This window comes from Mus musculus, chromosome 5 (genome assembly GCF_000001635.26).
Source record: "Mus musculus strain C57BL/6J chromosome 5, GRCm38.p6 C57BL/6J".
Taxonomy (NCBI): Eukaryota; Metazoa; Chordata; class Mammalia; order Rodentia; family Muridae; genus Mus; species Mus musculus.
The window spans coordinates 132,241,503-132,266,120 of record NC_000071.6 but is presented as its reverse complement, the minus strand read 5'-3'; the positions used below and the strand labels follow the sequence as shown (position 1 = coordinate 132,266,120).

The 24,618-nt window shown below is 42.9% G+C and overlaps 1 protein-coding gene across 1 annotated transcript in view; it reads left to right on the top strand.

The window, feature by feature from the left end:
- The window catches only part of Auts2 (autism susceptibility candidate 2), a 1,105,888-nt gene that overhangs the window by 277,100 nt on the left and 804,170 nt on the right, over nt 1-24,618 (top strand). Inside the window, 1 exon segment of the mRNA NM_001363480.1 lies at nt 6,985-7,197. Coding sequence (NP_001350409.1) covers nt 6,985-7,197 — 213 coding nt within the window.

Here is a 24,618-nt window from a genome sequence, read left to right as displayed (position 1 = left end):
AATTTAAAAAAAATTCACTTATCACATTAGACCTTTGCAGGTCACTTAAACAGGCGCTTTGATGGAATAAATAGTTGCCGAAGCCATTCAGAAAACAAGTACAATGCCTCATAGTAAAGCAGCCAAAGGCCCAACAGAGTAAAACAATGGGAGATACACATTCCTGCCATTTGATCACTAGAAGAACATGTCTTAATTTCTCCCTACTTCTTTGTTCGCTGTTTTACTTAGCTGTAATTGTCACCTTACCCCAGTCTAGGGTCATCTGAGAGAAGAAGCTTTTGCTGAGGAATTTTCTAGATCAGATTGCTCCTGTGCATAATGTAATAAGTCTTTATTCTTAATTGATGTAGGAAGCCCCAGCTCAGTGTGGGTAGTTCTGTTGCTAGGCTGTTTAAGGAAACCGGCTAAGAGTGAACCTGTGATCTATCCAGCAAGCATCATTCCTCCATGGTTCTTACTTTGAGTTCCTGCCCTCATTTCCCTTAATGGTGGGTTGTAATCTGGAAGCGTAAGCCAAATAAAGCCTCCCCCTAAGTTCCTTTCAGTCATGGTATATGTCACAGCAGCAGAAAGCAAGCTGGAATAGTCCTTGAGATCAAATACCCCAGAGAAGAACATGTGTCCACACTTAGACACACACAGGCACACCTCATGGCCTTTCTACCCACGATGAACTGTCCCTCAGATTAATATGATTGGAAACATCAGACAGAGGCTGTTTCCAAAACCCATTTTCTGCAAAGCAGGCAAATTGTGCCCCTATTTCCCATCATCTCTACTTCATCTGTAGTCAGCAAATGGGGCCCCCTCAGCCTGCATTGTGTTTCATGTGCAATCTGTTAGCCTCCCTGAGTTTGCACAACACTGAACCTTCTCATTTTGAAATTCAGAAGTAGCATGGTAAGCCTTGGGCAGAAGATTGTAATTTGAGAGAAGGGGAAGTCAAGAATCAGATCACCTGTTTTGAAGAGGGCTGCTACAGAAGGAAATTGCTTTGCTTCATCAGTGTCTGAGCCTCTGAAGGGATGTGCTCCTGTCATCCCACCCTCTCTCTCCCGTGACCTAAAAATCACATAATTTCAAACATTCACAGAACTGATTCCTCCGTGCTTGGCTTGCACACTTACCCCCTCTATTGCCAGCAGATGTGTCTAAAATCTTTTCTACTTCACCGCCACGCTTCTGTTGCTCTGTGGGTGTCTGGAAATGAATGAGTGCCCTTAAGCAAGATTTATCAGACTTCTCAATTGCAGCCTCCCAGGGTTTGGGTAGGTGGGGCAGACTTATCTCTGGCCTCTTAGGGTCTTAGTCTGAGCCTGAGAATTAAATAGTCCTAAAATAGATTAACAGGAGAATGGCATGTATTTAACACACAAGTAGAAGTCACTCAGGGAAAATAAAATCCCTTGAAGGAGGAGCCAAGTGTGGTGTACTTGACTGTAACGCCAACATTTAAGACATAGAAGCAGGGGACCATGGGTCAGGGTCATCCTCTGTACTTAGCCTGGGATACTTGAGACAGTCTCAAAACAAGAACAAGAACAACAACAACAACTCTTTAAAAGGGACACAACACATAGGCTTACACAGTGGCTGAATAGGGATGGCAGTTTTTGAGACATACCCAAAATCTCTGGGGATATTAAAGAAGGTAATAGTTTTTTCACCAGATGTATTTGCGCATATTTTTGTGAGCTGTCTCCCCATCTCTGCATTTCCTCTCTCCCACGCCAGCCAGACATCTTGCGCTCAGCATACCTTCCTTCCCCCCTGCCTGTGGGGACTATATTTCTTTTCTACTGGCTAAGAGAGGGCAGAGTGTCCCTCTTGAATCTGCTGATTTTCAAGTACCTTTAGTTTACAATAATCCTTCTGCCACGTGGCATGTTTTCAAGTGGCATGTGCTGTTGCCACCTTGCATTCATTTGCTAAATGCTTCCCTTGCAGAAGGAAAAGTGTAGTTGTTTTATAAAGCACTGCAGGTTATTCTGATGGACTGTCTCCCTCGGCAACCACTTGCCTAGTCAACTAACAAGTTAACAGGCCTTGGAAAATTGCTGCTCATTGATCCCGGAATGTTCTTTTATAATCTAGATGGCTTTCCTTCTTGTCGCAGCAGTGTTGAGAGTAACCATGTTTCTTTAAGGGAATTCTTATATTAATTACCAATGATGTCTTGATGGTGGGTTGATGTATACAAGTGCATGAAGTCATGCAATTGTATGAATATGAATGGGTTTATATTATGTCTTATCGATTGGTTTATAATCAGCCTTTTTGTGGTTTGTCATCAGCCCTTTTCTGTGAATGAGCAGAGGGGGACATTGGGTGGGTGTCATGCTTTATTATTCAGGGTTCTCTAGTTGACCAGAACTTAAAGAATGAATCTGTCTGTCTGTCTGTCTGCTGTCTGTCTTCCTATGCATCTGTGGGACTTTTAAAAGTAGCTTACTGGCTGTGGTTCAGCTAGTCCAGCTACAGTTGTCTACTAATGGAAGGTTTAAGAATCCAGTAGTTGTTCAGTCCACAAGGCTTGGGGTCTCAGCTGGTTCTCAGTACATGTTGAAATCCTGAAGAAGTGGGCTTCGTGCTAGGGAAGGAATGGACTTGACAGCCAGAGTGAGGGCAAGCAAGCAAGGAGCAGGTGTTTCCTTGTTCCATGCCCTTCATATGGGTTGCCACCAGATGTGGCCCATATTTAAGGTGGATTGTCCCGCATCAAAAGATGCAGATATAGGATGGATCCCACTACTTCAAGTGCGTCAATCAAGGAAAACTCCTCACAGGTGTACCCAGATGCTGTAGTTTTAGTTAACTCCGCATGTATCCATATTGGAAACAGAGAATAGCTGTCACACTTGGTCTTTCACTCTTCACCTTCTTTGTAGGGTCTCTCACCATATTTGGAGCTAGCATACTCCCAAGCACTGGCTTAGAGGCAGGTATGGTCCCAAATCTAGCTTTCTAGATGGGTGCTGGGGATTTGAATGCAGGTCTCCTCAGGCTGTATCGAAAGTGCTCTTCAGTGATCCATCTTCATATCTTCTTGTGTTTGGCTTCCTTATTTATATGTGTGTGTGTATGCATGTGTGTGTGTATACACATATATACACACACAGTGTCTGAAAGCTTAAGCCTAGTATCTATATACATAGTATATACATAGTATATAGATACTAACATATTTCTAATGTCTGAAAGCAGAAACCTCATATGTTTATATATTTTATATGTTTATACTGTACACATACTAATGTATTTCTAGTATCTGAAAGCAAGAGCCTCTTATGTGTGTATGTGTGTGTGTATATATATATATAATATACAATATAACATATAGTAATATCTATACTGTCTGAAAGCAGAAGCCCTTTATGTGCATATATATTGTATGTTATATATACGTACTATCTATGTAGTATATCTCTAGTGCCTTAAAGTAGAAGCTTCTTATATTATGAAAAATATTTTTAAAAGATGTCAGTTTTATTTTAAGCCTCCACACAGACACCGATCTTTCCTCCCCTTCCCCCTCCCTCAGAGTGAAGAAGCTCAGTATTAATTGGCGCAAAGATGATTGTACTGCTGTTTCTAAGATTTTATCAGGGCTCTGGCAAGCTAATGTCCTAGCATGGGGTCTGTTTGTTCCATGTAGCTATTTTGCACAGCAATGAGAATGCCTTGATTAATATGTTACAGGAAAATAAAATGGATTTAGAAAAAAAGGTAACATACTCTCATGAATATTAATTCACATTTGTATGGAATTGACGATAATTTTTAGTATACTTCTGGAGGCACCTTCAGTATGAATGGAGGCCTGATTTCTGAAGAGACCGAATGTGTGAGGCAAATTTATTCTTATTTGTTTATTTGAGATAGGGTCTCTCGGAGCCATGGTTAAAACTCATTATATAGCTGAGCATGACCTCAAACTTCTGATCTACCTGCCTCCATTCCCCCAAGTGCTAGGATTATAGACATGCACTGTCATTCCTAGTTCTGTGTAGTACTGAGGATAGAACACAAGTCTCCCTGTATGATAGGCAAGTGCTCGACCAGCTGAGCTGCACCTGGTTGATAGGTGTGGATGTTTTAACTGCTTAGATTCATGCATTTATAAAGTCAATATTGACTACTTTCCTGGCCTGCTCTGTAGTGCTGGGGTTACTGGAGCCAGCTGTTCAGTGTTGTGCTGTTTCCTCTTTCAAGGGATTAATGGTACCACCTTCCTTGTGGTTCTGGAACAAGTTGTACTCTCCAGTTCAGATCTAGGTCATATCTAGGGCAACACTCAGCTCCAGTCCTCCAGCCTGGTCTAGAACATTTGATCAGGTTTAGCATCTTTTTAAATCTTTACTTTAGCTTTAATCTGACACTCAGGAGGATTGGGGGGGGGGCACACCTTCATCCCCCTGACACCTCCATACACACATGCATTGCATCCTCAGCACTGTGCAGTCTAGTTCTGTTATGGTGCTAAGGCTCAAGAGTGAAGGCCAGTTTTAGCCCATCCAGCCTGCTGTAGACAACAGTGCAAATCGGTGCTCAGCATAGTGTGCGATGTAACCCGGCACTCATCAGAGGCATAGGTAGAAGGGTCAGAGTTCAAGCCGAAGGTTCAACACACAGTACTTTGAGGCTAGATTGACTACATGAGTGAGACCCTCTTGCCAGAAACACAGGGATAGACAATCATATATTTAATAGCTTGCGGTAAATTAATATATTTCTAATTTTTTTCCAGAAGATGAAAAAATAAAAAGTCAATGGGTTTATTGTCTGGTACAATTTACTTTCTCACAGACTATGTCTTCTGGCCGTGTCTTCACATGTTGGGAGGTGCACACAAGCTCTTAGGTCCGTTTTATTCATGGCAACTCTGTTCTTTTGAGACTACCTCCCAAAGTACCTATGGTATCACCATGTTTGGTAGGATTTCAACCTGTAAATTTAAGGGCAACCTATTCAGACCAATATATGTGTTCCCCCCCCCATGTCAAACTAATATGTGTGGCCTAAGGAAGGTGATGTTTAGCAGTATTCTACATGACAACTGGGGATTAACAGGGCATTGAGAAGCTGTAAAATAGATCAATGTCTGAGATTATTGAGTTACAAAGGAGCAGTATTTTGAACAGGAGAAATATTTAAAGTAAGACTTTATTTTTGTTTTTATTTATTTTCACATTTTTAATTCTGTGCCAATTATTGCATGTATATAATACATTTAGGTCACTTTTATGTCTACCCCCACCTCAAAAAACAAACAAAAAAAGCCCTTCTTTCATTCTTCTTCAGAGTGGGACTGTAGAACCCTTTCTTCTCAATAAAGCTTCCTACTTTCATCTTTGTTGTTTAAGATTTATTTACCTTTAATTATGTATGTATATGCTATCTCTCTGTGTTCATATTCACCTGTGAGTGCATGTATCTGTAGACTCCAGAAGAGTGTATTATGTTCCCTGGAACTAGAGTTACAGGCAGTTGTGAGCCACTCATTGTGCGTTCTGGGAAACAAACTCTCGTCCTTTAGTAGAGCTTAGGTCTGAGCTGTCTCTCTAGGATTTATGTTCTGCCGAGTTTGATTGGCATCTCTCACAGGGGCATAAGCAGTTTACCAGTGGCTACACTATTTAAATAAATGCCTCTTCTTCTCCTGCTGTAATTAACTGCCCCTAGTTCCTGGTCAAGACTGGAATTTTCTTTATTTTTAAATGTGCCATTTTTAAATGAGCCTGAGAATGTGTGTGTGTGTGTGTGTGTGTGTGTGTGTGTGTGAGTGAGGTGTAGAGTCAAGGAGCAGTTTCTTTCTGAGACTCTGAGATGTATCATCTCTATTTACTTATAAATAACCAAGTGACAAATCATTTTTGTGTGAGTGTTCACTGTGTGTAGCATTTCTTAAGGTCCAGTGACACATGTTGAGCTCAGCTGTATTTGCGCTTTTTTTTTCCTGAATTGAGCACATACTTAGTGCTCATTTTGGAAATGTATGGTAATTAATGTACCAATTTAGAGACAAAGTGCACTGGACTGCCTCTGGGAAGTCGCTGTGTAGGGAGTAGGGGAAATCCCTGAACTACTGAGGTCTTTCGTGAATGTGTAGTGTTGACATATGCACATCCATGTCAAGTATCCCGTAGCCTCAGGCTTAGAGGGATGGCCTTGCCTTCCTGGGGACAAAGTGAAAGTGTTGACTGTGTGTGCAGAAGATCTCCAGTATAGTCTCCCTGCTGTAGATATTTACATCCTAAAGAATTCTCTTCTACAGAGACTGCCTGTACTGAGACTAGCTAAACCTGTGCTCCCCCTCCAGTTGTATTCAATAAACCCAGTTTCCTGGTTTATCTGAATGCAAACCCTCAGCTCTTTGTTCAGCTGTGTGCAATAACACTGCATCTCTGCAACTCCATAATAAACACACTGAGCTTATGGGTCCCTGGAACTTCTCTGATCCAGACCCCAGTCTACTTCACCCCAGCCTCTTATCTCTTTTTGTCTGTGTGTCCCGTGTGTCCATCTGCTGTCTTTACTTTATTCTTTTGCTGTGCCAGTCAGTCCAACTCCCTGGAGCTGCACTGGATAGCAGTACTCACACTATAATCCCAGCCCTCAGATGGCCAACAGAGAAGGATTTCTACAGCTTGTTAGCCAGCCAGCCTAGCTGAATCAGCAAACCCTGGGACAGTGTGAGACTTTGTCTCAAAACACAGAGCAATGGAGGAAGTCACCTGAGAGATTTACCTTTGGGTTCTACGGGTATGCGTGCAGATGTCCATCCATACCTTCACCACCCAACGCACAAATGCAAAGGAGTATAATCCAAATATTTGTGTTGTCGTTTGGGATTCAGGAAACTGGATCACTATTTCTGTATCCATCCCCCCTTGCTGATAACCTTATTTAGTCTGTATTTTGGCCGTGCCCTTAGACAGCCGTGTAACCACCACTTCCCTTTCTTTTTCTTCTTTTATGCAGAAAGATGTAGCAGTTAAGCCGCAGGAACGTGCGGAGAAACGACAGACTCCCCTGACCAAGAAAAAACGAGAAGCTCTTACCAATGGTTTGTCTTTTCACTCAAAGAAGAGCCGGCTCAGCCACTCACACCACTACAGCTCAGATCGAGAGAATGACCGCAATCTCTGCCAGCACCTTGGGAAGAGAAAGAAGATGCCTAAGGGACTCAGACAGGTGAGCAAGCCTGGTTCATTCTTTCTTAGGTCCTCCTCTTTCCTCCTGCGCCTCTAGTTCTTCTCCAGAGGTGATAGTTTCCTCAATATGACGGTGCAGTAATTGCTTTGGAAAGGTGTATTCTTGATTCTAAATAATATTATCAAACTCTAGGTATGTCATCAGTATTTGACTAACACTCTTCCATTGGTACCCTTTCATTATGTTTTCTGTGTGTCAGATCTCCATGTAATACTCTTGGCATCCGAGGGAGATGGTCTGGCTTTTGTAGCGATCTTTGTCCTGTGGACAGATGCTTAGAAATATTGGTTCTATTGATTGTACATATCAGGGTTCTTGTGTGCTAAAAATGTTGGTCTCTGTTGGCAGGCCCCAGTATAAAATTCATAATGAGTCACATGGGAGGGAAGTCGCAATAAAGAATGCCCACCTATTTGCCAGCATTGATGCCTTCAACCCTTAGACTCACGATGGTCTTTGCAATTGTTTGAACAGAGGTTTTTGTTGTGGCCATGGCCTCTTGCCTTCATATGATTAGGTTACCAAGATTCACAGGCAAATGCAGAACTTTACATTTAGGAAGTCTGTCTGCCTATGGAAATCCTTATGTGGGGTGGATTGATAATGCAAAGCAATGTGCCCTGTGGTTTTTGATTGCTGTTGGGTAAGATTGGTTGTCTCTTAAAAGGCACAAAGAAAGGAATTGTAGTGGTTTCAGAGCAGGTGCTCAAACAGGTAATTTCTAGTTGCAGATATTTCTCTCCAGAGTATAAGATCTGGGATCACAGAAAACCGTGCTTCCAAAACCTCACAGATCTTCACAACCATAAACACAAATCCCCAGCCTCTGTCCGTGAGATAGTGGAATCTTCTATGTGAGAACTTTACGGTCTGATCTTGGGCAGGCTGGTTTGGAAGTCACTCGTGCAAAGCTTGAGAAGTGTATTCTCAATGATGAACATTTAGTTGCAGGCTTGGAAAGATAAAACGCCCTGAGAGGATGGAATGGGCTGTTTGGTGTCCTAGAGGGGATGAAGGACATTCCTGTGTAGAGCCACATAGTGATGGATGTCAGCAAGGACACAGACAGGCCTGTATCATAATGTCCTCAAATATGACCCTAGGCACCAGCAAACTCACTTGTGAGCAGGACTGTTAACATTTATTTAGTTACAAAGTCTGCAGCAACTGTGCTTCAGGCCTTCAATGGATGGCTTAGCTAACATGCCATAGCCCTACCACGTATACTTTAGAGATATGGAAACTGGGGCTGCAAGAGATGAGGTGGTTTGTCCGAGATCCCTCTTGCTATGTCTAATTACAATTGTAAATTATTTAAGATTTCTGTAGCCCCCCAGTTCCCCCTGTCTGTTGTTTCCTATGTTTGGCATAAGGATTGAGCATGGAGAAATAAAGAACTGTAGATCATGAGATGGAGGGAGGATGATCTGCAAACAGAGTTAGAAACAACATGGGCAGACAGCACATTTGATTTTTGGAAGCTGCCCAAGAAGGCAGAGATGAGCAGGATAATCTAAGTTCACAGCCGGCATTTTGAGTTGGAAATCCTAAAGGTAACCAAAGGCAAATGAAGGTGTTTTTTTTTTTTTTTTTTTTTTTGCACTGGGGGTGAGGAGCTGGGGAGAGGGAGGGAAGACTAGGGGTCCATAAAAGGTGACACTGCTCTGGAATTTATGTTCCTTGCTTATGTACAAATATAACGACCAGTGGAGAGAAGCTGCAATACTGTCTCCTTTGTCCCAGACCCTCTCGCCTTCCCAACATGATGTAGGACTTATGACCCAGCCAGGGGAGGAACCCCTTCACTTATCTGCCAAGGGCAAGCAGTATGTCTTCTTCCATAGCCCTGTCCCACTTCTCTTTTCCTTGTCTTCAAATCCTCTTTGTGATTTTCCTGAAGCCAAGAGTTTTAGCATTCTTCTGTGAAAACATTCGTGAGCATTCAGAAGACTGGGGTCATGGGTCTGGAATTTGATTTTTGGTCTTGATGGTAAAATGGTACTCTGGATACTGATGGTATTTGAAGTCAGAGCTTTGAAGAGTACTTACTTTGCAGATAACAAAGTATGAATCCCACTTTTCACCTATAAAGCAAAACATAGTATATTATTCTGACCTTTATTCATGCCTGAATATATCAGTTTATCAAGAATTTTATTTATGCTAAGAGAGGAAGTAGAGTTGATAACTGACATAAAAGCATGGAACTTGCTATTGGTAATGAGAAGAATAGGTTGGATAGCTTTTGTATTGTCTTAGAGGACAGTGCAGACTGCAGTCACTTTTCTCTGTCCTTTAACTCCTTGCTGGGAGAATAACTGAATCTGTCTTAGCTGGAAGGGGCCTTGAGTTGATAGTGAGCCTTGAGGAGAATTTTCACATCAATGGACTGTCCTTTAGTGCCTCTGACTGAGGGAGTTAAAGCCTGAAGACTTACAGATGACAGTGGCATGAGGAAGAGGAATCCTGGTCTCCCTTCACGACATGTGGAAAGTGAATTAACTTTGCATCCTATTAGGGTGGTACTTCCTGAGCAGGCAACTTAATACATGGCTTTCCTGTAATTATGGAAGACATTACTCTTTAGCAGAGAGGAAATAATAGGATTTTTTTTTCCCTGAGAGTCTGTTGAAAGCAACTAATCTTTTCACTCTGAGAGTGCAATTATATACTTTTAAGAGAGAAGGGGGGAAAAGGTGTAGTTCTAAAACCAAATTGCTTTTCCTTCCCTTGTCTGATTATAAAACCACGGCTCCCGTGATGCGTTTCCATTCTGTCAAAAGAAAGTGTTTTAATTGGCGCCTACCTTATTTGCTGGATTATGTTTTAAGGGTAAATACATACTGTCTCAGAAGAGGACTGATCAGTAACCGCCATTGGCAAATGGAGGTAAGTTTCAACAACATCGTTCCAGTCTCCAAAAGAGCAGGGGAAAAAAATCTGATCAAAGGCGGGAATTACTCTGACACAAAACAGTTTATGTCTCTGTGACCTGCTGTTCTGAAAACTTCCTTCCTGGGAAACGCATGACTGATGTCTACCTTCCTCCTCCAAAGTCCAGTTACACCAACATTTACCCGAGGGAACTAGTGACGGTTGGGCTTACAGAGCAGGGTGACAGGTTGCTAACATTCCTGTGGGTGACCCCGGAGCAGCAGCACTGGAAAGTCTTTGCCTAGCGCGGATGATGCTTTCTCCATGGCCACCCAGATGCAGCTTCCTTAGGTAGGCTTTGCCGGCTGTAAGCATCAGGACCTAGAGAACACTTGTAAGGTCAGCAATGGGCAGAAGTGCATGCAAATAGCTGGGGATTAGCTGGAGTTTTGGGCGAGATCCCAATGATCTTCCCTACTCCTTCTCTTTATGGGGGAATGTCAATCGTCTACCGGCCCCATCATGGTGGGCAAACAGGCATGGATGAGTTCATGGATGTTGGTGGCAGTATGGCTTGTCGGATAGCATCGTACAATGCTTATTATTTTTCCCGTGTAGAACTGTTGAATACCTATGATATGAGCAGACGTTAGAAGTGTCATTGCTGAGGACACAGGGGATACATTTTCCTCCTTGTTTGAGTTGGGGTTGTAAGGAGAAGAGGCAGTACCTCTCTGTCGTACCTTCCTTCTTTAATTGGGAAACTGAGTCATGCTGTATGCACCAAGCAATGAAAGGTTACATGTTTCCTAACCCTCTTTGGAAATTATGACTCCTCCCAGAACATTCTGGGAAAACTTTATCCGTTCCTGAGCATTAAAGAGACTGTTTTTCTTTCCATATGTCTTAACTTCTAGACCATAGAAATTTGTGCTTTAAAAATTTAGTACTTTATAGTTTAAAGTACTGAGAAGACAACGGTGTTTTAAAAATAGTGTAGCCATGTTGTAAAGATGATGAGAGTTGCGAGAACTCTGAGTTAGTTTTGATTTGAGTTCTAAATATGTTTAATCCATTAATTTGTTCTTTTAAATAAGAATTGTACCAGAGGAAATATTCTGAGGAGAGTGAGAGGCCATCGTTTGGTTATATGGGCATGCGTGTGTGTGTGTGTGTGTGTGTGTGTGTGTGTGTGCGCGTGTGTGTGCGCATGTGCGTGTGTGTTGCATATGAGTATGTACAGGTACATGATTATATATCTGCAAGGGTACATGGAGGCTAGAGGACAATTTAGGTGTCATTTGTCAGGAGATACTGTCCTTTTTCTTTTTTGGGAGAATGTATCTTTGTCTGGGAGGGAGCCTTCTAATTCAGCTAGACTGGCTGTAATAGGAATGACATAGGTTGTTCTTAAGAAAAGTGTGGTTTCAGAATTGAACAAAAATGGAATGATGTGGAAAGACAGAAGATCAAACATGGAGAAAGGAAAAGAACAGATTCATTCTTTCAGGATGGGAGAAGCCTAAGATTAAAGCCCATTAAGCACAAGATGGTGTGAATAGTTTATAAAGCCAGAGTCTCCTCTTTCTAATATTGTCTTTTCCAGATCCCCGCTCCTATGTCTTTCTCATCGAAACATCTTTTTCAAAAATGAAGCTGCTGTCTCGGGGAGACTGTCCTAGTTATCGTCACATACCCATGTTCCCATGAGGTCGGATTCATTCCCCCAACTCTCATACACTGGGAGAGGGCAATAATCTTTCTAGCTGTTTCCTGCTAGGGGGTGGGTAGTATCTAGGAGTTGTGTGTTCAACAGAGAAATACTCTCACAAGACTGTTTCCACGGGAAGTCCAGGATACCATGACAGGAGTCTCACAGTCAGTGAGTGCATCCGAGGCTCCATTTGTAGGACCTGTTGTAGAAGCAGGGAGGGAGAAGCAGAAAGGAGAGGCTACTTTAGCATATCCAGCATTGGGCATGCTTTCCCAAGAAAGTTCTACCTAGTAGTAACTACTCCAAGGCTGGTCTCAAGAGTGATGAGCCCTGGATCTGTCTTCAGGCACTGGAAGGCTACTGAAATGTTTAGAAACATTGTGAAGTCTCACCTAAATGGTTCCCAGTGAGTGTGAGAGAGAAGCAATTCAACCATCCTTTGAAAATAGTAGTGGGTCTGTCCCTCTTGGCCATAGAGAGGCACTGACTGCAATGTTGTCGTTGAGGTATGTTCATGATATTCTGTATCTGGGAAGCATTTTTTCATATATAAAAATAATTTAAAATTATTTAATGAGAAATAGTTGTCAGAATAACCTCTCATATGGCTTTAAGTCTTAATTTCCAGGGAGTATAATCATTTAAACTGTTAAAGAAACACATCAGACATTGTCTTGCTTATTTATACTTTCTGTTGGTTATTTTAAAATCACAGGGATAGCCAGAATTTATCCCATTTTTTTTTTTTATTGTGAAGGTCGTTTGAGGATCTGGTCCACAGGGCTCTGTCTCTTCCTCCAGCTTCAATTTTACCAGCTGTTTCATGACTATGAGGAACGCTAAAGGCCTTACTTAACCATGGCTTGGCTTGAAATCATGGAGGGAAATTTTTCCCTGTATTGACTCTGTTCTGTGTAAAGTGGACACTGCCTAAAGCTCACCAGGTGTGTTCTCCATGGCTTCTCTGAACAGCAGAAATGGTCACTCTGCACTGTTACAGAGCATTTCGAGAACTTCCCCACAATCTCCTGTGACCTACTTGACTTTGGACAACCAGGTTTTTTCTTTTTAATTCCTCTGACCACCTTAGTGACTTCTAAATATGGGTAGTGAGCACCCAGAAGGTTAGGTGGTTCGGCCTGGTACTCTTAACTGCTGTGTAATGTTTAGGTAAAACTTGGGCAGAAACCAAACACTTCCACTTTGAATCAATGATCACCTTTGTTGTTTAATCCATCCTTGTAATTATCATGGCGAATACAACAGCAGATCGCTGATTTAAGCAGAGATTTGATTATCAGTGAATTGAACCTTGACCTTTTACATACCTTACTCAGACAGTGGTAACTTGGTTAAGGTTTCCAGATCTCCTCTCCTCTCCTCTCCTCTCCTCTCCTCTCCTCTCCTCTCCTCTCCTCTCCTCTCCTCTCCTCTCCTCTCCTCTCTTTTCAGCCATAATAGTTATCTCATGAGATACAGTAATGGTAACAAATCCATAGTCAGGAGCCTGGCCTTGGTCTTTTGTAAGCTGATGCAGATGGTGTCATGTCAGTTGCTTGGCTTGGCAGATAGTGCTGTGTAGCACCACCTTAAAGAAAGAAATCTGAATCCAAATTGCATATGTTATAAGTTATATATCATGTATGCATATTGTTAAAATGGTAGGGCCTGGAAATCTAGGTAAACCTGTGTGGGTACTTAGGAAAGAGCCTTTGGCCCTCTGGAAAAATTACTGCAAGAGAATTAATATGGTGGAATGTTTGCTTGACATTTAAAATTGTAAAGTAGAGGCAGATGAACAATTCTGAGAACAGAGGTTGCTCTTTACAATTAGAGCTGTTATTAGAGATATCCAAAGGTAGTTGCTTTCACTTACTGTGTAGGCGATTACATGCCTACATGTAGAGGGCTAGGGTGCAGCAAGGCCAGGTACATGAACCTTCTGATGTATTTCCTATAATCCTGATAGAGCATCATGTCCAGTAAATGTCCGTTGCTGCTGGTACTGTTACCCCTGACTGGTCCTTTATTTGTTTTAGTGTTACTAACACTCTTGGGAGCGCCCTGCCATATTATATTATAATTATATTGCTAAGGAAGACTTATAATGGAAACCTTAGATTAAACAAATCTAGCGAAAGCCACATTTCTGAAGACCTGTTAATTAGTTTTGAGTGGAAATCTAGGCCAAAAACCACACAGGTATTTATCTAGCGTGACTGCAGAGCCAACAGAATTCTGGAAACAGGAGTATTTGAAACACGGATGTAATTTGGGATTGTAGTTTCATAATGAGAGGACATATGAACTTTGCTATGTGCTCTTTCATAAATTTGCTGTAATAGCCAAGTGCCTGGAGGTACCTGGAGCTGGTATTAAGAAATGTGAGCTGCAGTCAAACCATTTTAACTCATACTTCATAATCTCACTTAAAATGTAAATTGGGATTTCATTGGCTTTCCAAAAATCAGGGACTGAACACTCTGGCTAGGGAAGCAGGTACTCTAAGTGCAGATATTCACCTCTCCTACTCCCTCCCTTTGCACCCGCAGCTCTGCCACAGAACAGCTTCTGAAACTCCAGTGGCCCACACAGACCTCCCCTTCCACACTTCTCCCCACTCAATGCTTTATCCCAGCTACTGGCTCCAGGCTCCAGCAGGAACCCAAAGGCTGCTCTGGCTGGGGAGCAAGTAGACTTACTAGCTCTTCACCTCTTCCCAAGCTCCTCCAGTCTCATCTCTAGCTCTGCAGCAGACCATTTGCAGATGGCTCCCTTCCCTTCTGCCCCCATCACCAGTGGACTATACACATCTTCCTCTCCACCCTGCCCTGGTGTTTCACCCCAGCCCTAGCTTCAGCAGGTCCTTCCTGAGAACACATAGCCCCTTCTTCCCAGGGAGGCAGGAAGGTTTACTGCACACCTTCGCCTGTCCCTCTGTTCTTCCAGATCCAATCCCGTAGTCTCACCCCTCGTTCTAAAGGCTGTCTGCTGCAGTCTCTCTTCTCTCCCTGCATCCATCTCCAGTGGGTCAGACAGATTTCCCCCTCCTAACCACTCCCTTGCCCTGTTACTTTATCACAGCCCCTAACTCCCTGGGAACTCACAGGTCACTCTGGCCAGGGCATCATTTAGGCTAACTGTAGATATTCACCTCTCCCTCTGTTCCTTGAAATTTGATCACTTAGTCTAGTCTCAGCCTCAGCTCTGCAGCAGAACACGTCTCTTCTGTGCACCCCAACCTCCAACCATTCCCATGGGTCACACAGATCTTCCCCCTCCAGACATCTCCCATTGCTTTGCCCAGCCCCCAACTGGAGCAAGCACTTCCTGGCAACCCATAGGCCACTCTGGCCAGGGAAGCAAGTGAGCTAATGGCAGGTATTCATCGCTCCCTCCACTCCTCCAAGTTCAAAACCCCACTCTCATTCCCAACTCTGGAGCAGGCCTTCTGTAGTCTCTTCTCGCTCTCTGCCCACATTCCCAGAGGTCTAACTAAGCATATCCTAGTCGAACACCCCACTTTACCCAAGTCATATAAACCCCCTATCCCAGCACTCCCCCATTTCTAAACACACGATAACCCGAAAACACCCAGGTTTGTTTATCTGGAATGCATAGTGATATTCCAGATAAAGACTCATCAGGGTCCCAGAAGACTTGTCTACCAGACAACATACAGCTACAATGCTCTCCTAAGATCCAGAGCAGAAACAGAAACCAAAATATCTACCTGTTAAACACAAGACCAGATACCAGCATCTAGAATTACAATCTTTTTAGCCCAGATGCCTATACACCAGTGTAAAAAACAATTAGTAACATCCAAGGAAATATGTCCCCACTAGAGCCCAGCAAGCCCCCCATAGCAGGCTCCAGCCTAGGTGAATGAAGCCCAAGAAGACCTTGAAACAGTTTTTATGAGTATGATAGAGGTCCTTGAAGTGGAAATGAATGAATCCCTTAAAGAAATCCATGAAAATACAAACAGTGGGAGGAATTGAATAAAACAGTTTCAGCCCTGAAAGTGGAAATAGAATCAATAAAGAAAACAGAAACTCAGGAAATCTGTCCATCAAAACTTTGGAACTTGAATAGGTGGTTGACAAGGGTAGGGGAGGCTATAACTCCTTTGATTTAAAACTGCATTTTGAGAGCTGAAAGATTTTTTTTTAGTGGTTAAGTTATATATTGTTCTGCTCTTGGAGAGGAAGTAAGTCTAGTCCCCATCACTTTGTCAGTCCACTCAAAGTCCTCTGTTGCTTCAGCTCCAAGGAGGCCAAGGCCTCTCTGGACTCTCGAGGTTACTTGAAACTCAGATGCACATTCTCACACACAAACATGTATGAATACATGCAATTAAAAAATAAAATTTAAAATCCTGCTTTTGGGGTGGGGGGGGGGTTGAACTGTACATTTTTCCTTCTTGGAAGAATACACAGCTATCTCCACGCAGCCTGACACAGCTACAGAACGTGAAGCAATCCGCTAATTTCTGCTCACAGCAATCCCATCCCTACACAAGTCTGTACATGACAGGTATGGGTAGGAGTTGGGAGTGGGTGGCTGACTGCGGTTTGCAGTGGTGTTGGTGGGGATCCAAGCAGATGGCTGTGATAGCCACGTGCTGCGAGATTCCCGTGGGAGTTGATGGCGGTGACAGGCGACTCACAATGTGCTATTTACAGTTTGGGTTTGCAGTCTTTTGGTGACATCTGAATGCTCTTTAGCAACTGCTTTCATTACTGCCTTTCGAGGAGCTGCTAATTGAAAATGAAATCGTGGGTGGGCTCTGAGACAGGCAGGCAGGGACAGGTCCAAGTGTCAAACGCCCTCGAGGACTGTGGGGCATCCTTACACCCAATCTTCGGCCCTTTTTCCAAAATAAGAAAAGTCAAAGGTGCAATTGGAGGTCCCGTGTACTTGAACACTCTTTGCCCAAAGAATCACAAGTACACCTGTGGGTCTCAGAAGGGAGTGAGTGAGTGCCAGCTACGCTCTGCTTTCTCTGTGTGGTACAAGTGTGTGTGTGTGGGTGTGTATGTGTGAACATGTTCATGTGGAGGCCAGACTCCAACCATCCCTGAGACGACTCCAGTGCTATCCAGCTCATTTAGCGACATGCTTACTTACTGGTTTGGAACTTACTCAGGTTGAATGCTTAGAAAATCTAGGAGACCCTCCTGTGTCTTCCTCGCCCACTCTGGGATTACAGGCATGCGTAGCATTTTATGTGGTTGTGGGGCTCAAGCTCAGGTCCTTGTGCTTACAGCTCAGTCCCTTTACTCGCCGAGCCACCTTCTCGGCCGCTGACTGGATGATCTCTTGCACTTTGGGATTTACCGTGTATGTAGGTTTGTGTATGTAGCTTTTTTATCTATAAGTTCTGTCTTGTGATATAGCTCTGGTGGAAGTAGGTAAAGTGTCTAAGCACAGCGAGGGGAGAATGTGGTGTTGGTTTGATTGGACTCTGATGGCAGATGATGATCTTGGTTCAACACAGGATTATGTTGTGTCCTTATCTTCAGAGCTGCTAGCTGGAGCATTGTCAGCATTGCTGAACTTGTCCCTGTCTTAAGTGTGCATGTGTGGGAGTGATTAGAACTCATTCTCAGAATAATTTTGCATGGAGAATTCCTGGGATGGTCAAGGAGTGACCTCAAGCTTGAGATGTTGTTAGCTTCCTTTTTAATTACACTTGAAGATGGTTATAGGAGTCTATTCTTTTTATCTTCCCCTTGAATATTTTAGTAACTATTTGGGACAGAACCATTCTGAATTACACATTTTGTTCAAATGGGAAGTGTTTGCTCTTCTCAGCCCCTGAGGCTGAGGCTGAAGGGCCCTTTATGATATACACCTTTTTATGTACTTAACCCTCAGTCCCATTAGAACTGCTTTGCTCTCGGAATCCAACTGTTTTAATGCATCTGGGCACAGCTAGGTCCTAATGATGTTGAAACAGCAGTTTTTGGTATTCCAAATAAAGGCCCAAGTCTTGCCTGTTGATACAAGCACTGCTTTTGTATGAGGTAAAGGGAACAGAGTTCCTGGCTGGAGTTCTGGTGCTTTTCATACCCAGTGGTGTGCATGCATCCTTGCACCAGTGCTCTTGCGTATACACAGAAGTAAGAACTAACAGAGCTCGTCGGTGCTGGGCCCACGTGAGTTGTATCACGTGTCGCTGGAACAGTTCACCAGCATTCATTGATCATGGCTCTGCAGAAGCTGCCAGTGTTCCCAAGCCTCTGCCTGCAGTGATGCTGATGGAGAGGGTCATTTCATAATCACTGTCTGCACCTGCGTTTGCTCAGGAAATGCTGGCGTCATACATCTTGAGAGCATGCAGCACAAAGCTGGACAGGATGATTCTGCAGGGCTGAGATTGGCTATAATTAGATTGAGAAGCAATTAGCTGCCTGACCTGCATAGGGAATATGCAGAGTCATGCATCTTTTCAAAGGGTGGTCTCCAGACCACCTGTATCAGAGCTAATCTCATGTGCGACAAAAAGCTCATTCTCAGTTGCTACCCCTGGAGGTGAGTTCCCTGGTGCTACAAGAGTCAGACATTAGACTTTTATTTGGGGCCAGTAAGGTGACTCCATGTATAAAGACATCTGTTGCCCACCCTGAGGACTTGAGTTCAGTTCCCAGAATCTACATGATGAACAGAATGGAACAGAACAGAACCTGTTCCTGAAGGCTGTTCACTGATAGTAACATAATGGCTCGTACATATAGTTCTCCTGGCGCGCATGCGTGTACACACACAAACACACACACACACACACACACGCACACGCACACGCACACGCACACCTGCATGCACATGCCATGGGAGGGTTCTTCAGTTTGTAAATGGTTGCTTGTGTGTGTAGGCACATGTGTGCATGGGTGTGTGGAGACCAGAGGGTAACCTTGATGTTGTTCCTTGGGCTACCTTCCCAGACCTTACTTATTTTTATAATTACAAAATAAGAAACGTTTGGTAAATCTTTATTAAAAAAATTAAACATCTCCTAGGAATTCATTTTATCAATTGCAGAATATTCTTTGTATCCTGAGCTCCCTTATGCCCCATTATTAACCAGAATGAGGTGCCTTACTGCATGCTGTGCACACATCAAAGTTCATCCAGTGCTTTCCATTGGCTGTTTCCCTAAGAAGCATAGTGCTTCAGTCTCTGAACCCAGCAAATGAAACAGCTCTAAGTATGTCAGAATTTGTTGTTTCTGATTTCCTTGTCTTAAATTCCCTTTTATTTATATAATAAGGATTTTTTCCTTTTTTTATTAGATATTTTGTTTATTTACATTTCAAATGTTATCCACTTTCCTGGTTTCCCCTCCAAAAAACCCCTATCCCAAACCCCCTCCTACTGCTCACCAACCCACCCACTCCTGCTTCCCTGTTCTGGCATTCTCCTATACTGGGGCAGCGAGCCTTCACAGGGCCAAGGGCATCTCCTCTTATTCATGTCCAACAAGGCCATCCTCTGCTACATATGCATCTGGAGCCATGAGTCCCTCCATGTGTACTCTTTGGTTGGTGGTTTAGTCCCTAGGAGCTCTGGGGGGGTAGTGGTTGGTTCATATTGTTGTTCCTCCTGTGGGGCTGCAGGCTCCTTCAGCTCCTTCTATCCTTTCTCTATCTCCTCCATTGGGGACCTTGTGCTCAGTCCAGTGGTTGGCTGAAAGCATCCACCACTGTATTTCTCAGGCACTGGAAGAGCCTCTCAGGAGACAGATATATCAGGCTCCTGTCAGCAAGTACTTGTTGGCATCCACAATAGTGTCTGGGTTTGGTGACTGTATATGAGATGGATACGCAGGTAGAGCAGTTTTTGGATGGTCTTTCCTTCAGTCTCTGCGCCACACTTTGTTTCTGAGTCACCTCCCATGGGTATTTTGTTCCCCCTTCTAAGAAGGACTGGAGCATCCATACTTTGTTCTTCCTTCTTCTTGATCGTCATTTGGTCTGTGATTGTATCTTGGGTCTTCCAAGCTTCTGGGCTAATACCCACTTATCAGTGAGTATATACCATGTGTGTTCTTTTGTGATTGGGTTACCTCAATGGCTTAGCATTTAAGAGCACTGGCTGCTCTTCCAGAGGTCCCAAGTTCAATTCCCAGCAACTACATGGTGGCTTACAACCATCTGTAATGGGGATGTGATGCCCTCTTCTGGTGTGACTGAAGACAGTGATAGTGTACTCATATACATGAAATATATAAGAATCTTAAGCTTTCAAAGACTATAGTGTTCTAGAGTGCTTGCCCAGTATCTGAGCTTAGTTCCCAGCATCCTTATCAGCCTGTCCACAGCCTCCTGGGAATATAAACGCAGGGAGCTCTGACACCATCTTTTGGCCTTGGTGGGTGCCTACATACCTGCACACATTGACATATAGACATATATGAATGAAAATAAACCTTAAGATTTATAAATTTTATTTACATCTCTACCCAGATATAAAAATTGCCACCATTGGGGAGTATTGTGGTGGGGACTGATTGTTTTTCTCCTTAACTAAGAAAGCCTCAGCTTAGTAAAATAAAAAAACTTGGATTTCTGGCTTGAGTCCTGCAAATCTTTAAGGAAATACTTGGCTTTCTTGTTTAAGTAGGAGAAGCTACAGTTAGCCGGGTGGTGGTGGCTCATGCCTTTAATCCCAGCACTCGGGAGGCAGAGGCAGGCGGATTTCTGAATTTGAGGCCAGCCTGGTCTACAGAGTGAGTTCCAGGACAGCCAGGGCTATACAGAGAAACCCTGTCTCAAAAAGCAAAACAAAAAAACAAAACAAAACAAAACAAAACAAAAAAACCCAAAAAACCAAAAAACCAAACAAACAAAGAACTTCACAGTTGCCCATGGCATGTCAATAGCAGATGATGCTTGTTATTCATATATGGCTAGGAGGCTAGAAATGTTCTTCCTCTCATAATGAACAGTTGCCACAGAAATGATCACACCACATGAGAAAGGCTACTAATAATGACTTTTGATTCTAAGAAATGCGTGGTGAGGATGATAGGGAAAGCCTCTGACTCTGAGTGGAATATAAGGCTTGGTAACGGCTGGTGTGCTTCGCCGGAAAATTGAATGACTTTTTTTCTTTGAGTCTTCATCTTTTCTGCTGCATGATTTATTATCACCTGGCTCCTACCTCCCTGTAATTACAACTCCATGTCTCTTTTTCTCTATTAGAGAACAGTATGGGATGGGTAGTTTTGTGGAATATTGACTATCTTAATGGCTATTACTATCTTAATCAGAATGGATGTGATTACTCAAAAAAGATTCTCAAAATTAGGTCTGTGGACATTCACTCATAAAAGGAATCAGTAGGCACAGTTATTAGACCCCCTACCTCAGATTCTAGCAACCTACTTCCTGGGCCGCTTGCACATGTTCTTGGTAGAATAAATATAGAATGGAAAGTTAGCAGTAGAAATGAATTCCTTAAGTATGGGGAAGTTGTCATCCATTATGGAGTGAACAGTTTTGATGATGTGGCTATTGAGGCATCCTCATCCCTCTTAGAAGTGATTATTCACCCATGCTCCTTTAAACCCAGTGATCTCATTGGTTAGCCAAAGCTGGAGTTGGTGGCACTGTGTCCTTTCAGTCTACCCTTGGTACCCTATCTGAGATGAGTTTGTTTTTAGATTGTTCTCGGCTCCATAGGACAAGCCATACAAATGTTGTGGACTGTATAGGGAAGAGTATGGTGACTCTCCACAGTTCTCCTGGTACTGTGAAAATACTGGAGGTAGGCAGGTGATCTCTGCAGCGCTTGCCATGTTGAACCAGCCGCTCATCATGCTCCTTGTTACTCTGTTCTTGAGCTGACCGATAGCTCTTCATCTGCCCTCCTCTCTAGAGTGCCTCCTGTGTTAGCTCCAGTCGCAGGGGGGACCACTAAGATCATTTCCGAGCTTCCGCCTGCAGATGTTTTGCTGCCTGTCCATGCTGGTTAATTTCATCTTTCAATTAAAAAGTTTCCCTTTTACCAGACACATAAAAACATAAAGATTGTGCGTATTAATAAGATTACACATGCATATAGTATACAATGCCCAAATAATGTGGGTTTGTTTCATTACACATTTTCCATTTTTTTAATAGTTAAAAACTAGTTTTTGAAATTTGATTACATTTTTCTGTATCTCATGTGCATGGGTGTGGAGCGGCAGGTATGTGTTCACGTGCCGTGGAATACAGGTGCAGATCAGAGAAGAAATTGCGAGAATTGGTTCTCTCTTTCCTCCGTGTAAAGGCCTGGGATCAAACTCAGGTTTTCAGGTTTGGCTTCAGGTACCATCTCACAGGTATATGGGAAACTTTTTATGTTACACATTCTGTAATGTTTAAGTTAGATCAAGCATGTCTATTTTCTGAAACATTTATGTATTAATGGTAGAAATGTTCAAAGTTGTTTCTTTTTGAAGCAGATAATTCAGACCTGATGATTATAGTGATTGTTCTGTACAGTGGTACCAAGCGCTGTATGATATACCTTGACATAATTTCTCAACCTTTTCTGTCCTCCCAGAGCTGCCCAACCTTTGGTAACCATCATTAGACCGTCAAATTCTATGCAATTGGATTATTGGGGGCTCTGCATGAGCGAGACCACGTGCTACTTCCCATGCATGACCTGCTTCACATGACATAATGTCTTGTTCCAGCCCTGTTACCGTGTGGCAGGGTTTCATTCATTTTTATGGGCCGAGGCTAATAAATAGTATCAGGATATAAAATTCTAAAATCCTCCCTTCTCCTCTCATGGAAGAATAGCTGTGCTTTTCTTGTGGTCTTCGTGTCCAGTCTTGTGTGTTTAGATTGTACTCTGCTGTGTGTCTAGCGCGACCTCTAGAATCGTGCGCGTGATCACGTTCCCAGATGCCAATCTTCCCATCGTAAATAATCTCATCATAACATAATCTCTCAATATCAAAATCAAATTTCTATTTCTGCTCGTCGATAGTGTTTGGCTCTTCCAGGAGCTTCTCCATCCTCGCCTCTGCTCCTCTCCAGCTGCAGCCTCCACGGTTCTCCTTATGTTCCCTCCACAGGCACCGTGCAGAGTTCTCATTTATGGAGGTGGTCTTCCTCTCAACTCCTTAGGCGTCACCTCACATTTCATCTGTTAGGGAAGGTTTATCTGATCGTATCTTTTAATCCAGGGAGTGTCTGGGGTTTTCTCTCTCTTCTGAGATCATCTTTTTAGTTCCTTACATGAGTACCATGTATAATTTCAGGTCTGTCTTTTTGTATTTCTTGTTTATTTGGTACAACGTCATAGAGCCCTGCCTCAGACTTAGTGTGTAGCTGAGGGTGATTTAGGGACTACTTATCTGATGCCTCTGCCTCCTGCTTGGTGAGGTTACTGTTGTGTTCCGCCACTGTGCTTATGAAGTATTGGGAATGGCACCTAGAGTTCTGTGCATGCTCTATGGTTGCCCTAATAGCTGAGATACATATTCCCTCTCAGGGTGTTTCTTGGATTCTTCCTCATGTCTGCCCTTCCTTCTGTACTCCAAGCTTTTCAGATGAGTGGTGTCCTGTACAGTGAGGTACTGTTCAACACGTGTACATCCAGCAAACGTGACCCAGATGAGCCTGGAGAGGTCATTGGTTAAGAGTGCTTGTGTTTTTGGAAAGAACCAGAATTTGGTTCCCAGTACCCACATTGGGTGGCTCCCAACCACCTGGACTCTAGCTTTAGGGGACTACCCTGTATATCTCAAGGAGCCTAGACATGCATGCCGTATGCGTATAAATATACAGATGCTCACACACATAGTACTCCAGCCTGTCAAAAGGGCAGAGTGGACACTGGAGCCAGGAAAAGCTGGAAAGGATAGCTTTCTGTTTTTCAGAACTAAAAATGGTTGAAGAGAGACACAGATGAGAGTGGATGAGAGTGGGGTGAAGTTCACCGCTGAGCTTACGTTTTACATGTAAATATGTGGGTAGGGTACTCCACTCTTTAGCATCTTTACATTGTAAGCTATTGTTCCAGAGGCCCTCTGTCTAAATGGTTTTGACTTTTGAAACAGTATGAATTTTCATTTCGTGACCCAATTACTTAGTTGTCCTTGTTTTTGCTCCTTCAGTAAGCGTGCAGTGGGACACCTTTACTTATGATATATATATATATATGTGTGTGTGTGTGTGTGTGTGTGTGTGTGTATGTATACATATATATATGTGTGTATATATATATATATATTTACACACATATGTGTGTGTGTGTGTGTGTGTATGCTGCTCTTGTATGCATATCTTGTCTATAGAAGATATGCTCCTGAAGATCACTCTGCCATTGATGCCAGTCTCCAATAGTCAGTGCAGCTCAGTGCTGGTGGCATGGAATGACTCCCAAGTTTGGATGTCTTCTCAGATGTACACTAACAGTCTCAGGGTGGCTTGTTTCTCAGTCTCCCTTTAGTCTTCTAAAGAAAGTTTTGAGAATAAATGGTGGGTCCTGAAAATACCAGTTCCTACGATATTTTTAAAATAGTAATATGCCTTTTGCTTTCATTCCTCTTGGACTCTTGTTTTTACAAAAAAGAAAAGAAGAGGCAGGCTTCAGGATTCCTTCAGTTATCTCAGATACCATTTATTAGAAATTTAGTTGGCCCAGTGATGTGGCCCTTATTCCTTACATTGTATCATAAATACACACACACACACACACACACACACACACACGTACACATATGTATATATACATATATATTCTTATATATGATACTTATAGTTTCTAGAAATTGCTCTTCTTATAACTATTTACTCTGGAAC